The sequence below is a fragment of the Oreochromis aureus genome, linkage group 10, assembly GCF_013358895.1.
Source record: "Oreochromis aureus strain Israel breed Guangdong linkage group 10, ZZ_aureus, whole genome shotgun sequence".
Classification (NCBI taxonomy): domain Eukaryota; kingdom Metazoa; phylum Chordata; class Actinopteri; order Cichliformes; family Cichlidae; genus Oreochromis; species Oreochromis aureus.
This window is the reverse complement of record NC_052951.1, coordinates 21,839,666-21,856,799: the sequence shown is the minus strand read 5'-3', so window position 1 is coordinate 21,856,799 and position 17,134 is coordinate 21,839,666. Positions and strand designations below refer to the sequence as shown.

Sequence of the window (17,134 nt, the reverse complement as noted above, 5' to 3'; positions counted from 1 at the left end):
GAGAATCTTATGCTTGATTAATTTCCAGCATGCCGGCTCAAAATTCATTTCAGTAAATTCTGTTCATTTTAAACATGTTTTTGTGTTGTTTTTTATCATGTTTTCTTGTTTTTATGACAGGTGGTCTATTAAATGCGTTAAGCACTGTATGTAAAATATTGAAAGAGCCACTTAAGGTCTAGGAAGACTACAAATGACAACATGACACATGACTGACAAATAAGACTACAAAGCACTGTTACTTAGGCCACAATCACTAAAATGTCCAGAGGGTAAGTTAAAGTTCTGGGCGGTGATCTAATAATATTGCAATTTACAATAGAAATGCCAGCAAACAGAGTCTTCCATTAGCTCTGCAAATTGTGGTTTTCATTATGTATCATTCTGTACAGAAATGTGACTAACAGCCTAAAATACTGAAAACCCTCCAGCGTGCTATAAAAAGCGACTTGACTGCTTGTATGTGTCTTGTGTTGGGGCTTTCCCTTTTAAGCTGACGATCTATGCTAACTTTGATTCCGTTTAGATAAGTTCTGCTCTGCTACACAAAAGTACCAGTATTATTAAGCTCTTCACTCAGTGAAGAGCCTGCAGGAGTTTAAGCTTTGGCGCACAGCTTTGACATCCATCATTCACCCCGAGGTTTGCTCTCGTCCTGATAACATCAGCCTCTGGCATTCCAACTGTATTAACCCTCCTAACGGCTACTATCACAGGCACAACAGGTGCAAAATAAGACATTGTCCTTTTTCACAGCACTAAATTTGGTACAACTTTCAGTGACTTGCAAGCGGCAAACCTGAAAGAGAAAATTCCTGCAAACGCATATGCAGTAAGACCAGCGACACACACAAAAAACAGAAGAAACCCTTCTGGGCTTTCAGTCACTACAGCTCATTAGTAAATCATTAGTAAATACCGAAACTGCTAAACTGCTCTTAAAAGTGTTCAGTCTTACTAGTGGCACATTGAGATTCAGGCACAGCAATGCTTTCAGCTAACTGTAAACTCAGATTGCTAACATGCAATAAAGGCCTCAGTCTCACATGCCCGGCAATTGGTCAGTGATACCCTGTCAACACCCCAGCAGAGCACATTACAAGAAGGTTTTTTCGTGCAGCATTGTGCACCTCTTTGCAAACAAATTCACACCAGCTGTGCGAAACTTCCAGCAACCATTCTTCAACCAGAATACACTCTTTTTCCTTAGCAACTGGTGACTGCCAGATGGTCTAGGCCTGTGTAACTGAGGCGAGTTAACATGCTAACCTCCATAAACCAAAACACTGGTGAATGCAAAATGCACTGATGGTGAATTAATGCCTGTGCCATTTTTTTCCCCTCAAAATAACCCCTGCCATGGGCAGGTTAGTGATTCGACAACAACCTAAAAAAAGCACAAGCTTTAAAAATCTTATGTGCTGTTGACAAATATGAATTATGGCCAACTCATGTCAATAGTGATACAATAAACGGCATGGCTGGCATGCTTCTTTCAGCACACAGGTCTATTTCTAACATTGCTTTGGCAACACAAAACTGGCACAATGTAACATCATCACGACAAGCTGAAGCACCTTTAAAAATAGTAGATTGGCCTTACCAGTAGCTGTGCGGAAAATACATAACCTCCAGACACACGGGGGCTTCTATTTTAAATGATGAAATAAGAGTGTCTGAGAGGTAGGTCAATATCCTTAGACAAATGTATGACATATTAGTAATTAATTCAGAACAACTGATACTGGACCAGTGCATTAATAATGGTATTGGAATAGGAAGAGATATATTGTATTGCTGTACTGATATTTTGCCCCATCTTTACTCAGTTATTCCATAAATGTATTAAACTCTACTGTTATGGTTGTTATCATGTGAATTTATAATTTCTTTTTAAAGTGCTTTAGTTCAGTTCAAACTGAGCAGATTTGATTGTTAGAAAACGTTTGAAACAGATAGATCTACCATTGTGTCACCCCCCCCATGTGTCCTGCACAAACACCAGCCAGTGATAAACGCACCCACCAACCAGTCGTTCAATCAGCTGCTTGTTTAGTCAGGATGATAAACAAAGTCTACGCCTGTTCGCTTCGACCAGCGCTGATACCAACACATGCCGGATCAGCATAACTCCATCCATTCAGAACAGTTTTACTATCACAAACTGTAGTTTCATCCACACTTGCTGCTGACTTATCAGACAACCTGTGGTCAGAATCGAACTAACTTCAAAACATGCTTATTTAGTGGTTGCAAAAGAATTAGGACTCTTGCAAAATGCTTTTAGTTTGCTCAGAAACAATGCAAATAAACACACCGATAATGAGCATGTTACTGGGTCATCAACTCTAGCGGAACCCTTAATATTGTCCTATCTGGTTCACTAAAAAGCTGAGCAGATCCTGCAATCAGTTCTTAATATTGGTGTGTCATCTCAACCTAAAGCTGAATTTAAGAATGTAGCAGCACTTCTACAATCGCATGATCACAAGTTAGTCACCAGGAGTAACTTGTTAATTTCCTTAATAGTGTTTTAAGCGGGGCCATTGTCAAGTTTTCCCTCAAAGCTGGAATGAAATGCGAGACTACACAAGTGCAAGTCTGAACAAAGGCTTCAGGGAGAGAATGTTTGCCTCCACATGTACAGTAACCTTGGTTAGGTAAATAATTGACGGGCCTATGGGACAAGGTCCTTGGCCTTGGCAACCTCATACATTAAACTTTGTATGCATGTGGCAAAGAGAGCTGTGAATACTAAATCCAAAGATGTAAATATACTTTTGAGTAAATAGATTGCGTGCATCACTACATGCAAATGGTAAGAAAAATGTTTATTGGTAGGTCTAAGAAAATAAAATACAATAAAATGCATTTTACTGTAATGCTTGAAAGGTATTCGAAGAGTGCATATACCATAAAATATAAAAGTGTTGCAATTTTAATGAATTTGTTTCTGATCTGCCTCTAAACTTCGCCTTCGAGTGACCTAATGGGGTCATTTACGATATATGCTCTACTAAAACAACTGGTTCAGCAACAACAATAAAAAAAACGAGTGGGGTCAAATATATGTTTGTTCAACATCGCAGGCTTTAATTTTATTGTAATTGCATACTTCTGATCAGAAGATTATAACGCTTTGCTGTTAACCACGGCTAACAGACTTAAATTCAAATTTAAATATCAAATTGGCAGATAAACAGCTGGCAGCTTTCAGAGGCAGGTGCAAATTTTTGGCAATGTTTTCAGTCTAAACCACCCGAGTATGGCATAAAAATATGGAAGAACTGTGATGCTGAAAATTCATTTTGCATAGAAATCATGATTAAACTATGTTAGAATCTTTTAGAATATCTGGCATAGATAAAAGAAACAGCATAAGCATGATAAGCTCAGATAGCTTGAGGGTTATTAGGATTTTCCTTTGCCCTTTTCCCCACCTCTCCATTAAGTTTGCGGGAATTTGTTTAAGCAGTTTTTGCATAAGTAGATAAGATCGGATAAGATAACATTTGATAAACTTACACCAGTTAAAATTTAGTTAAAATCTTCAGTAAAAAAAAGTAAATTAAAAAAAAAAAACCCCACTTAACTCTTAAGTTTTTTTTTCAGCTCAACTCATAAATCAATCCTTCTATGCTGCTAATTATTATATAAATAAATAGAATTAAATATATCTGAGATGTTAAAAACTGAATGTAGGTAAATATAAAAATCCCAAAGTTAACATGGTGTTCAAAGTTTTTTCCCACCTCGGAATAAAAGAACAGCAGCCCTGCTGAAGAGTAATCTAGTTTCTCATATCTAAATAGTGTATACAGTTACAAACAAAGGAGTCTTAATTTATTTATACAGCATTCTCGAAAAGTGATCCTCTCAGAGATACAAAAGAAGGAGCAAGAGATCCAGTTCAACCCTATTGAACGACAGATAATTCAGTTTTAATCTTATCAAAGCTGAAGCCTATTCCTAGTGAAATATAAATGTGCTGAAATACAGATTTTAAATTACCCTTAAATTTTTACGATGCAAGATAAGAAAGATCAATAAAGCATAAGTCAGTTACATTAACAGGAATTATGAATCTTGTCTAGACAGAAAAACGCTGACCAAGCTGAAACCAAACTTCAAGATTGCTCCACCTTTTGCTTCTGCTGTAAAAAATTAACAGAAATTTGGCAGTCGAACCGTGCTGCACCTAGGCGAGTTTTAATCTGGGCAGTAACACTGAAAAAGCAACTGTGTCGACACAGGAGACCTTTGTATTCCCTCTAGAGTTTAACCGCCTCTCGTTGAATCAGGAAGACTGGATTAAAGGTTATCGCAGACTAGATGACCCACATTTAGGCAGACAGGCAGCACAAAAGCAACACAGCTACAAAAATATCTCACAAACAAAAAAATCTGATAACTCTCACTCTCAGAACCCAAAGAGCGCACCATGGCACAGTGCCCACACTGCTCTGAGGATTTTTTTTTCTTTTTTTTATTCGGCGACGGGCAGGAAATTCCTCCAACTCGACTCATCAATAAGAAAACAAGTTATGACACATCAGAGAATTTACAGTGCCTACAAAGTCCAATTATAATTATTATGCAGAACTTTCTACTGGTCTCCAAAATTCCCAAAATTTCCTGTGTTTGTTTTGCAATTTGAAGCCGACAGAGTTATGTAAAGAGAGAAATGCAGAAAGACAGTAGAGAGCGGTAACAGATGCAGTAGATAGGGATGATGTCATAATGTTTAATACTTGTCAGTTTGTCAACGTTCAGCTTCAGTCAAAAATACAACTTTTTTTTAATGCCTGTGACGTTTGTGTTAGCAAACCATTATCAAATGCTGAGATTTTGTAGGAATGCAAAACAAAGTGAACTCCCCTTTGACGGGAAACATAACTAGCATAACGCAACTGAGGAAAGTATGCAGTTAATGTGTTACTAATCTGATTTTGAGAAATGGATGAAGAAATGCATCGGGATTTCTGTGATTCAGGCTCTGAACAACAGGTTAAATCCTATGTTACAGTCTGGTACAAAGTTTGTTAAAGTCAATCGACAGCTGAGAAGTTAGGATATGCTTAAGGAGCACAAATATTAATATAAAATGATTTAATGCGCCATTTCAAGTCACCCTGAAAGATTCGGCATTATGTCAGACAGCCACCACCCAGCACTCCCACTGTCATTATCATTAAGACTGTTGGCTTCTTTCTCTAACCTGTCACCCAAATGTATACTTGCATGCTAGGGGATGTTTTTAGTGTGCGGGTGACGGGGGTGCTGAATGAAGCGGTGGGACTTCGCTCACCACCTCCACTAACCAATTTCCTGTGGAAAACCTTGTGATTCTATTTGCAGCATATAAACATTTCCAGTGCCTATAGCTTTTGCCATTTGGTCTTTCTCATACGGTTACCAGAAGCTGGTGCTTTTGCACGTATTAGGATTTTAAAACGTTCGCGAAAGCATCGTCACAAACAAGCCCCATTACCGTCTCCCTCCAGTTTTTCCAGGTTATGCTACTTTGCATTGGTAGGTTAGTCATCAAAAGAAGGGAGAGGTTAGACATGTGACAGAGACAGCTATGCACTCTCAGGAATTTTGAATCGTAGTGCTGATAGTCATTACATTATTAAGAATAGGTTATTGAGAATACGACAAGAATCTTTTCAGAGCACAGGTATTCCATACCAAGAAATGTTCCCCCACCCAGCAAGCTTTGTTGACAATGCACAATCATCTCACAATGAGTAATGAGGCATTTATGAGTCTTTGTCTGATCAATTAAGTATGTTGGTGGGTGTTGTGTATACAAAGCTTCTCAGATTTAAAGTAAATCTAAGAAGTCAGTGAATGTCCAATCATCCAAAAATTCTATTATAAATTGGAAAGCACACAAACATTTTCCAAATAAATCTGGCTGAAACAAAAGCCTTTTCAACAACGGTTCTTGTGAAAAAGAAAAAGTAAAAATACAGGAAGAGAAGGAAGTAACGCTCAAAGGAAAAATATGAATTTCCCAGCGTACACCAGTCATTTCAGAGAGAAAAAGTGAAACAAAACTTTGACATTGTATGAGAGTTCCCATATACAGTGATTAATACATGTTAAGATCTATTTAGATATTTAAAGATGACAACAGCAGCGAGCTGGCAGCCACCAAAATAGTCTTCAAAAAGGAAACAGCTTGGCTGGAACAGGAATACACCTCAGTTTAGCTCTTTGCACCACTCTGACCCTGTGCTTCAAAGACTCACAATAGGAACTAGAAAAAACAAAACCAAAAAAAGTGCCAGATAGCAAGACAAACAGAAAGAGGAGAATTGTAAAACATTAATGGGAATTAATATAACGTATCACAGAACATTTCAACACACTTCATATTACTCAGCCTGGATATCTGGATCCCACGTGAACTGTCTGGCTAATACTAAGTACCTAAAATCAATCAGCCAGTAAGTTGCAGTGAAATGCAATGTTTTATACAGCTCATCAAACAGCAAATAGCTATTTGTACAGATATTAAGTAACCTGACCTCAAACAAACAAAGCCGACTGAGGGTGGCATTATCTCGGAGATTAGAAATACAGGAAACTGACACAACAGATGTGAAGCTGACCTAGTTTTTGCCATAGTTGAGCTACCTTTTGTTGGTAGTTCCTGTTTTAAAAATTATAGAGGTTTTCGGTTTGACTCGAGCTTCCCAGCCTGCCGTTTATATAACAAGAATGTCTTCGGTCTGTGGGAGGAATCCCACACAGACACAGGGAGAACATGCAACCTCAACACAGAAAAGCCTCAGATGAACCTTCTTGCAGTGAGGTAATAGTGCTAAGCAAGGCACTACAAAGCAATCCTGTTATTTTGCAATGTATACTTCTGCTTAAGATAATATAATAAAGATCATATACTGTACGAGAAACTGATCACGCTCAGCGTAATTACTGTTATTCTGTAAATCACTCACACCCTTCAACAGCCCATCTGACACTTTTTGACTTGGCTGGAATCTGTAGTTTTATAAAATAACTAATCATGTGATTCAGCTGAAATGTATTTAGCAGCAATGGTGAATCTCGGCATACAGTTCCTTGTGTCTGCAAATGCTAATAAATAAGTGATCAATATCATTCAATTTCAAGATACCCCTCTTCTGGGCCTAAGTCTGATAATTACAGTAATGATGATGATAATTATTATTATTTTTAGACACAAGCCACTACAGCTAATATATCTTATTATTCTCCTTGTTACATATATAAACACAATGCATGGAAGAATTTACAGAAATATAAAGTAGTTTAAAAAAAGTATCAGACTAGTGGTATGATTTAAAAAAAATTTTGCTTTCAGGTGTTCGGGTGACATCTGTGTATTTAAGTTCACTAATTACGGTAAAAAAAAAATCAGTAATAACTGTATTTGAACACGGTTAAGTATAATTTAGTGTTTTCCCCTGCTACTATAGCCTACAATTCATGCTGAAGGTCATTAACACTGACCTATGAATCATAGAAAATGCGCCTAACTCAAGGCAACTTAGCAAAGAACCAATTTTAAAATTTATCTTTAGGCACCTTGTTTGAAGCTGCTTGTTGCAAAAACACTTCATTTGGTCACATTTCTTCAGCTGAAACCATAAAAAATGCCAACGATAACACAGTTTGGCAGACATAAAATACAATTTTTGCACCAACAACGTTATTTTCAAAGGACTATTGGCCAAAAACTTGACTTGGTGTGCAGTGAACCCTTAAACCTAACAGTCAAGTGGAAGAGAAAAGAAGAAGTGGCAGGCCTGTAAAAACCATGTACAGCATATAAACAGCATCTGAAAGTTGTGTCCTGAAGAAGCAGGAAAAAAATCCAACAAAAACCTGACACAGGACCACAGCGATGCAGTTGGCCCTTCAGTTAACTAGTGTTCACTGAAGCCTCATCAGAAATAAAGGAAGGGGAGCTGTTAAGAAGCCATTTTTAAGGAAAGGAAACTTGGAGAAAAGGTTAAGCTATGCCAAATTACACAGGAACTGGATTCAAATTCAGTGGCAACAGATCTTAAGGAGTAATTAATCAAAATGCGAATGTTTGGGTTCAAATCGTGAATATCTACAGAGAAGGTCAGGAGAGAGCTACAACAGTGAGTGTCTACAGCCATCTGTAAAACACGGTGGAGGCTCTGTCGTGATTGGGGTTGCATTTCAGCCAGGGCTGTTGAAATGCAAAATTGATGAAACTATGAATGCAGAAAATAGCATCAGATTTTGATAAACCATGCAATACCATCTGACTCTAAAAGCTCTTTTTCTCAGCATGACACTAAAAAACCCCAACAAAAACCCACAGTGGACCACTATCAGTTGTGAATTGAGTTTCCCAAAAGGTGGACCTCAGTATTATTGAAGCAGATGGAGTCATATTGGCTGAGAGCACTTTGGCATAACACACTGTATTTCCATGTATGTTTCCCACTGTCCTTGCACAATATCAAGAAATAAGGAGTGGTTCAAGACTTTTGCACAGCACTGTATATTATATGTATATTGCTGTGCCTAACAACCTTTCTAGCAGATATCACTCATTTTGGACCCTGTAACACATATATGTTTTACATTAGCAACTGTGGTTTTGACAGTTTATGAGAAATCTAACATGCATGCTCCAGAGCTGTGTGTGCAGGGCATGGTTGCAAAACATGCTGTCAAGCATGTGGTCTCTTTAATCTCTTGTCTTAAAGTTTATATTATATAATGCGCTGCAATGATTCCAGAATATATTTTCTACAAAAAATTTAAATAACAGTCTTTGACATTTGCTGACTTTTTTTTAAAACGGAGTTTGAAAACCACTTAACAATAACACGAAGCATCTGCAGTCCTCAGTAACAGTAACAAATTACTTTATGATGCAAATCGCAACACACCCAACTGTCAAACAAAAGCATAATTTTCCTGTTAAAAAAAAGAGCGAAAAACACGCAAAAAGAAAAAAAAAGGTCTCAGCTTTACCACAATCTGTACTTCTAACATGAATGTGGTTGTGTGTATGTGTGTCTGTGTTTACGTGACAACTGTGTGTGTGTACAGCATTTGCATGCCTCTGTTAAATAAAGAGCTTTGAGGGGGCCAGCGAGGGTAAGTAGGTGAAGAGAAAAAAAAGTGACTGAGTGACAGCGTAAGGAAAGCGAGACAGCAGCACACCATAGCAGATATGTACACGTGGCCTCCCAGCTTCCCTGTGTACACTACACACATTCACACACAAACACACACACAGCTTGCTATCCTCAGCCGTGCTCTTACACACACTGACGCAGGCAACAGAGCAACAGAGAAGAGTTGACATCAGCTTTTTAACCCTTTTTTACTTTGCATGACTCACAACATTTTAAACTTAGCACCACACAAATAAGAAGACTAGGAGGTATAACAGGTTAAAACAAGTAAAAACGAATATCTCCTAATAAGAGGGTGTGTCATGCTATTTCTAGAATTGGTATGAATCTTGTAAGTGCCTCCTTTTAACTTGGGCATGCAGCAACAAACATTTGTTTATTTGATTATCAGTTATGTAACACAAAACCTGTGCCAAGCAATGTGGTTGGGCCAAATTGCATTCAAACTGTGTCGAAAATTCCCATAGAACAGCTAGATGGCCTAAATGATATGAAGGGTGTAGTTGATATGATATGATATATGATATAGCAACCAGTCACCGTTTTCATCCCTCTGTTAAGATATGGCATGTATCACACACATAGCTGTGAAATAATACAATATAATGTGATCTAATGCAAAAGCATTGTAACATACAGCAACACTATAGATTTCTATACATACAGTTCTGCTTTAGAGACGCATGGCCAGGGACCCAAAACGGACAAATTTCAGCACTTTCGCCCTGTTAATCACACATATGTCCGATTACCAGCCAGTGTGTTTCATGCATGCGCAGCACATGCACAGCGGCACAGGCAAATAGTTGTTCTCACACTCACAGTCTCACAGACTGAGCCGAGTTCTTAACTGTAAGTGAGGAAGACAAAGTAAACCACAGGGGAACCACCATGAAAACAATCGTAACAACAAACCTATGAGACTTTTATATCACCTAGACCCAGCTAAACATGCCCAATTTGAAGAAGCTAACAAAGGGAAAGTGGCTTAGAGCCAAGCTTACTGGAAAATGAAGTACCTGAAAATTTTGTAGTATAAATCTTCTGCACTTGGTTTTGTTTGATAAGGTTAAATATATAAAACATTTTGGTGAATTAGCTGTACCTCCTTCCAGTAGCAGAGCACTTTCTTTCCAGTTTAGTGAGAGATCGTCCTGTGACTTGCTGCAGTTTGATGCAGATTGTAAAGTTTAGTCATTTATTATTAAAATAAAATTCTGCACTGTCTAAAAGTTCCTTTTTTTGCTTGATTATCTTGTCCAGTGCATCTTTATTCAATTTTAAAGTATTAAACGACACACTCTGATCAGTCAGAATGACCAGTTTCTTTTTTCTTATGCTGTTCTTTGTTATGTTGCATAACTGTTAAATTATTTGTTATAGTTGATCCCTGCCACTTTTATAATTCACAGTGTATAATTCCTTAAAGAAAGTCTGTAGCTAAAAAAGAGACCCTAAAAAGAAATTAGTATAATATAGCTAAAAAAATCATTAACAATTTCTCAAAATTCTGTATTTTAACTTCTGACTGTGAAAATCTAATGCTTTACTTTATTTCATGTAAAAGCTGATTCATTTTGTTTTCAGGTTGTTGCTCATAGTAAAAAAAACAAAAACAAAACCAATTTAACACAAAATGAAATATTTTTTTAATTATTTAATGATTTCATAGACTGAATTATTATTAGCTGTGTATGATTTAAAAGTTTTATTTTAAAATAATCATCCATCTATGCGAAATCGCATTCAAAATAATCAGCTTAGTGTCAATTAAAGTGTCACTACTAAAAAATCTAACCTTTCACACTTGGTTCATTGGTAAATCTAAAGTGTTGATTATTTAAATAATTTATACATCATGAGAACAGCTTAACTGCTAAATAAGGATATATAAATCGTATAGTCCAGTTATACTTGCTTGGTCAGTGGACTGTTAGGTCAGTTTGTTCGAACATAAGCTGTTTGTACTGTAAGAGATTTTGCATTGCAGCGTTCAGGTCCCGAAGAGCATCACAGTACGTTATCACACTTCATGCTGGTGCAACAGGGATCAACACAGCAGGAAGTCGGTTACAAAAGTCCTGTGTCCGTGTTTAGCAATAAAGTTCACTACAGTCTATTATACAGGAGAAAGACAGTGGTATGGGAAGACTGAGACTTGCACTATTTACCAGAACAAAGAGATGTGATCAACAGAAAATCTGACTGACGGAAAAGAGCTAGCGATAGCTGAAACTCTTGTTCATATATAACTTGTTTACAGCTGTCCTGAGCTAAATCCCTTAACAGCTCTTTAAGAAGGCCAGTACGGGCTCACATTATTACTAGACATTAATCAAACACCATCTTTGTACTTTCACATATAACCATGTAGACTCATAAAACTAAAAATTAAACCTCTATCAATGTCACGCTCTTAGTTGGTTCAGTTATCAGATAGTCTTTCCAAGCTGAAGCGAGGCGTGTCCACCAGACACTTTTCATGCTCACCACGCTGCACGTACACAACTTTCTCACAGCGCTCATTTCCATCAAATTAAACAGGAGCACACTGCAGTTTTAGAGATGCAAATAACACATTTTCTAATAAATCATGGTGGGATGACACTTTTAGATTAGTTTGTGATTGCTCTCTAACAAGCATTGTGTAACAAAACAATAGTGGAAAAATACAAAATGAATAGTTCTTGGATACCGTACATGAGAACATTTAAGCAATATAGCTTAGTTAGACATTGGAATCCAGAATCCACAATACTGTGACATTGGAAAACATAAGATCTCATCTGGGTGGGTATTCTCACACACCTTCTCATATCAAGTCTTCAGTTAGACTGCTTACTTTCCCTACTGTCACCTTGCGCCTCGTCAAAAACAGCAAAATATTTCTCTTATATCAGTCTCCTATTCTTGCATTCATATTATACATAGCGTTTAATCTTAATTTAAACTTGATTCAGTTTTACAATGTGCTGCAAAGAGGATATATTAAGAGTATGCTCTGCAGTGTCTGCAGATGTGATGAGCACCAGACGCCCTGCGTCCAAGTGCTGTTAAGAAAGTCACAGGGAAGCATACAACAGCTCCTGAGCATCTTTTCTGACTTACTCAAGTGAATTTGTGTTAAAAAAATCATCACACTAGAGGACACTGTGTTAAATGTTGTGAAACAACTGACTGAGATGTCAAGTTGCCAGATTGAACTTAGCATTTCAGGAGCTAAGTGAGCAGCAGAAAAATTTTTGTAGAGCAGTAGAAAAGGAAGCCCTGCAATCATTGTGCTTATATTCTACTAAAGTTAATTGACCATCTAGTGGCCTAAAAAGCAGTAGTGAGTCTTCACAGTTTAGAGATTTCACACCTACGACTGCAGCAAATAACGCATTATCAACTTCCCTTATCCTTACAATTAAACTTCTTTTTTTCAAAGCACAGCCATACTCTTCTGAGTCAATACAAAGCCAATCATATGATGACTGAGAATAACGACAAACGTTGCAATGAAGTCAAAAGCAAACAGAGTGGGATAAAGTTCAACCTACCTGGAGAAGCCAACAGAAAAAGGTGCCAAGGACGCGACAGGAGTGAGCCCATCATCGCTGCTCTGAATCCCAGATGTCTCTCCATACCTTTTCCCCCGGGCCCAGCCATCCCCCATCAGAGGCATGTTTGAGTACATGTCAAAAGGCTTCTGGTCTTGTATGCCCATTGTTGAGCTCGGGTTGGCTCTGTAGTGGTAGCCGGGCACTGCTCCGACACCCACAGGGGAGGACATGGGGCCTGGTCCTCCTCCCTGGAGAGAACTGATGCTGCTCTGGAGACACTGAGGCTGGCAGAAAGCACTATCCTGCTTCTCCTGTTTTATCACACCAGGGGTACAGATTTGGATGAAAGACTCGTCAGGATCCTTTTCTTCCTTGATGATGACAGTGGAGAGAAGGGCCTGAGGCTGGTGATGCTGGGGCTGATGTTGCTGGTGATGTATTAGTTGGTGGTGCTGCTGCTGCTGCTGTTGTTGATGGGGGTGTAGGGCATGGTGTTGCTGCTCTGTGCCATTAACACTGGTACAGTTTTCTCCGTTACCCATGAGAGGCTTTATTTCCTTTGGCAAGCCACTGACAGGACAGCCACCACCGGCGCTCTCTTGTAGAATGTTATCCAAGTGTGCCACTTCTGAATCCAACTCAAAAGCACTGATTTCTGGCAGTGAGCTGGGAAGGTCCAGATCTTGCCAAATCTCTGTATCCTCAATCAGGCGGCCACTGTTGCCATCCAAATCGCATAGACCAGTGCCTGTGTGCCCACTATATGTTCCCAAGTCTTTGTCCAGAGAAAGAATGCTTTCCGTCTTTATGGGGTGGGAAAAAAGGTCAGGCAGAGGAAGGTTGCCTAGGACGGAAGTGTCTGAGGTGTTGATGACAGATGTGGGTGTATCGGAAATACACTGGTTAAACAATGGCAAGCTGTCCCCCATGCCGAATATACCAATATCCTGTTGCTGCTGTTGTTGTTGTTTCTGCATTCGAATCATTTTACTCTCCTTCATGTCTGTCCCCTCACCCAGAACATGATGCTGATGAGACTCAAACAGGCCTCCAAGCTCCCCCTGGCCATTGGTTCCACCCTGTCTATTGGGGGCCACTGTGGCAGGGGGCAGAGACCCAGGCAGATGCATTGCAGACTGGAACAGTGAACCAGGTGTGTCACCAGTACCTCCTATCTCCGCAAATGTCAGGCCGTCGTCTCGATTACCATTGCGCTTCAGTCCACCCTGATCCATTTCTTTGTCCTGTGGGTAACAGTGAGGACAGCCAGGGTGAATCAAAGAAAACACAACACACACACAAGGACACACATGCACACTAAAAAGACAAAATTTGACTTGAATGAGATGACCCATACAGTAGATAGTGAAGAAGCAAAACAAACGGAAAATCTTACTGAAATACTGATCACTGATGCTGACAGGTGTTTTAAAACATCTGCATTACAAAGTGGTGCTCTTTAAAAGCAGTGTTCCGCTGCTGTGCTTCTGCCTACGCTCTTCTGCTTCTACTTATTATTTTTTCATCTTTATATAAATGACAGCAGCTGAATGACCCCCTCCCCCAACACCCACACTCCAACAATCTGACAGACACACAAATGGGAGAACACTTAAAACCGACTTGCAAAATCAGACCAGAACTATTAGGCATGCGTGAAATAAATCACTAAAATATGTGTGCTATTTCTAGGAACTGCGTCTTTTCCTCCGTGAACAGGGAAAAGAAGTTCAAGACATGCCCGGACATAACTTGCGTTACTGGTATCCGCACCGTCAGTCCCCCATTGAGCGTTTGTAAACATGCATCCGTCGGACTCAGGAGACATTAAACCACGTTGGGTATCTGGCGTGGACTTGTGCTGGTGGCGCCAACGACTGCCTCTGCCCACTTGCAAGAAGGAGCGAGTAAATAATACATTCAAAGTCTAATTTAGAAGTTTTAAACCGATTAATGCAATGCAAGGGTCGGTCTGGAGTGTTTCGAAGCGGTGTCCCTGAATAAACTATATATTAAAAATAAAGCGGGAACACAAATAGGCCAGCATATTAGCTCGTAAACTTCATCGAACATTTGATACGCTGTAAATGTCAAAACCTTAAAATAACGCACTGCCGATTCGTGCGTGACGACCAGATAATTTCCGGTGATGTTTTGATCAATGCAAGTCGCCGGGGTCTTTCCGGCTACATCTTTTCCTGCTCTTGAGCCGCAGGGGTGAGATTCTTCCTCCGGAATATTTTATATAACATTCATAAACACTTTATAGCGTCTAAAATAGGTATAGCGCTGCAGTATTGGGCTTGAAGTCCAAGGATTTATGAAGGGTTTTTGTGGCTGCCCAGGATTTCCGTGCACACATGATTCATTTTTTTTTGTATCCCTTTGTTGAGCATCTTACAGAAAATGCAAAAAAGGATTTCTGTTTTGGCCGCAAGGTTCCACAACTTTTCCACACCCACAATGCATTATTGACAGCTGTCATGCACAGCGTTCAAAACTGAAGCTACTAAGATAATTCATTTCTTTCCAACTCTAATTTGACCAATAAATGCCAGTTGGATGCTAAAGTTATTTAAAAAAGAAAAAAAAAGAACTTCGGGATTTCCTGACTTTCTACATTGCACTCCCACCGAGCATGACAACACCATTAGTGCAACCTGTTGGTTATATGGGAAACTGCACAGATCACACGCTTGCAGCCGCAAAGCCTGATAAGCAGCTGGTAGGCTGAAGTTTGTGCAACGTTTTCCCCTTTCTTACACAAATTCTTCCGACCCAAAAGAGACGCTTTCTTCGAGCGCTCGTGGCGTTCTGTCAAACAGAGCTGTCAGCGCGCACGACCCTCACCGTCGGCCTACTCCACGGAACAGCCAGTTTCACCCCTGCCAACATTTCTGCAGTGATCAAACGAGAAGACAAGTGTTTCCACTTGAAAAGATCTCATACCTGTAGTATGAGTACCTGACCTGTACTCCACCGGTTAGGTCATCTTTTAGTAGTCCAACTTGGAAAAAATGTAAGAAATGCCGCAACGTCCACAAGGTGAAGCGCTTGAATAAAACCTCTTCGTTGCAGTTTTGTTGTGTGGTGAAGTATCAGCTGTATTTGTTGCTGCCTCTGTGCCCGTATGGCAAGAATACATTCTCCGAAATATATCTAACTATAAAATCAACAGCCCAACGCTGACCCAGCTCGAGCTGGCGAGATCCGCCGTGTGCGCCGTTTCACGGATCACTCGATAACTTTTTAATGCTCACCACCGGCAGGAGGGGGCGAAAAAAAGTGATCGATCGCTCACAGAACTCGGGATAAATCCGCAGGAAATCGACATATCTGTGGCGCAATGTTCTGCTTATGCGCCATTAAAAGCGCCAGTATTCTAAAGTTATATAATAGAGCCGCGAGCCCTGGCGCACTCAACTGCAAACTCAGGCACAGGGCAGGGCGATCATTTAGTGAAATGGTGACAGCTAAAACAGAAGGCGATCCGCACTTCCTTTAGCTCTCAAAAATAAAAGCCTTCTCTGCTGCAATCGTCTTTAGTAGCATTAGATGAAAATGCGTGCCGAGGTATTTAATAATCAACATAAATATCCGCTTTTTACAGATTGAAACGCACCAGCTTTTGTTCTTTTCATACTATTCTATTAAGGTTTATTCCACATCAAACCTTTTCGCTTTTAGTGTAAGGCAGGATGTCGTGTGTTCCCATCTCCCCGTGTTTGTCTGTGCCACCTTGACGCAGTTGGTTTGACACTTGGTGAACGCCCCTTTGCCCACTGAAAACTGCAGGAAAATCTGTCAAAACGTGTCTTCATCGGCCCCTTATATCCACCAGGCACAGGACTAAGTAGACAGTTCTTAGGCCATATGACCTATGTCCCGCTACAGCTCCTCAGACATCAGATCAAGGCTGCTAATAACAATTACTTGAGCTTGGGGTTCTATTTAGAGTTAAGGTGAAAATAATAAAGGAGAAAACTTCAGATCAAATCCTTTAAAAGCCTAGTTATTAAAATACTCGCCTTTCATAGTTCATGTCAGAGATTGATTAAAATATCACAAAATCTTTGCTGCTATGAAACGTCTTAAATTGCAAAAGCACCTTCAGCAGACTGCTGAGGGTTCTTACACACGCATTATATGCAATGTAAGTAAAACATATGAAACCTGCTTATTATGATACTTTGTGTCATGTCACTTAAGATATTGTTCATCCCACATTCTTGTAACAAATGAAGCCTTGCCTGAAGCAACTGAAAATCACTCTACTGACAGACAATGAACTTACAGGAGCTGCTGAAGAAGAGGAAAAACCAGACTTGAAAGACAGTGAGTCAAACCACACCCCCTTCATGCACGCATTAGAGAAACCCTCCAAAAGTAAACTTCAGCACGTACACACAAACA

General features: G+C 39.5%; 1 protein-coding gene across 2 annotated transcripts in view; it reads right to left on the bottom strand.

The window, feature by feature from the left end:
- Positions 1-16,451, bottom strand: part of LOC116309379 (glucocorticoid receptor) — a 65,031-nt gene extending 48,580 nt beyond the window's left edge. For both annotated transcript variants that reach the window (XM_039617883.1, XM_039617884.1), the window contains exons 1-2: positions 16,395-16,451; positions 12,719-13,965 (exon numbers count right to left, since the gene is read on the bottom strand). In XM_039617883.1, the coding sequence (XP_039473817.1) occupies positions 12,719-13,965; positions 16,395-16,436 (1,289 nt within the window). In that variant the 5' untranslated portion in view covers positions 16,437-16,451. The remainder of the gene's footprint in view (positions 1-12,718; positions 13,966-16,394) is intronic.
- Positions 16,452-17,134: the final 683 nt, after the last annotated feature.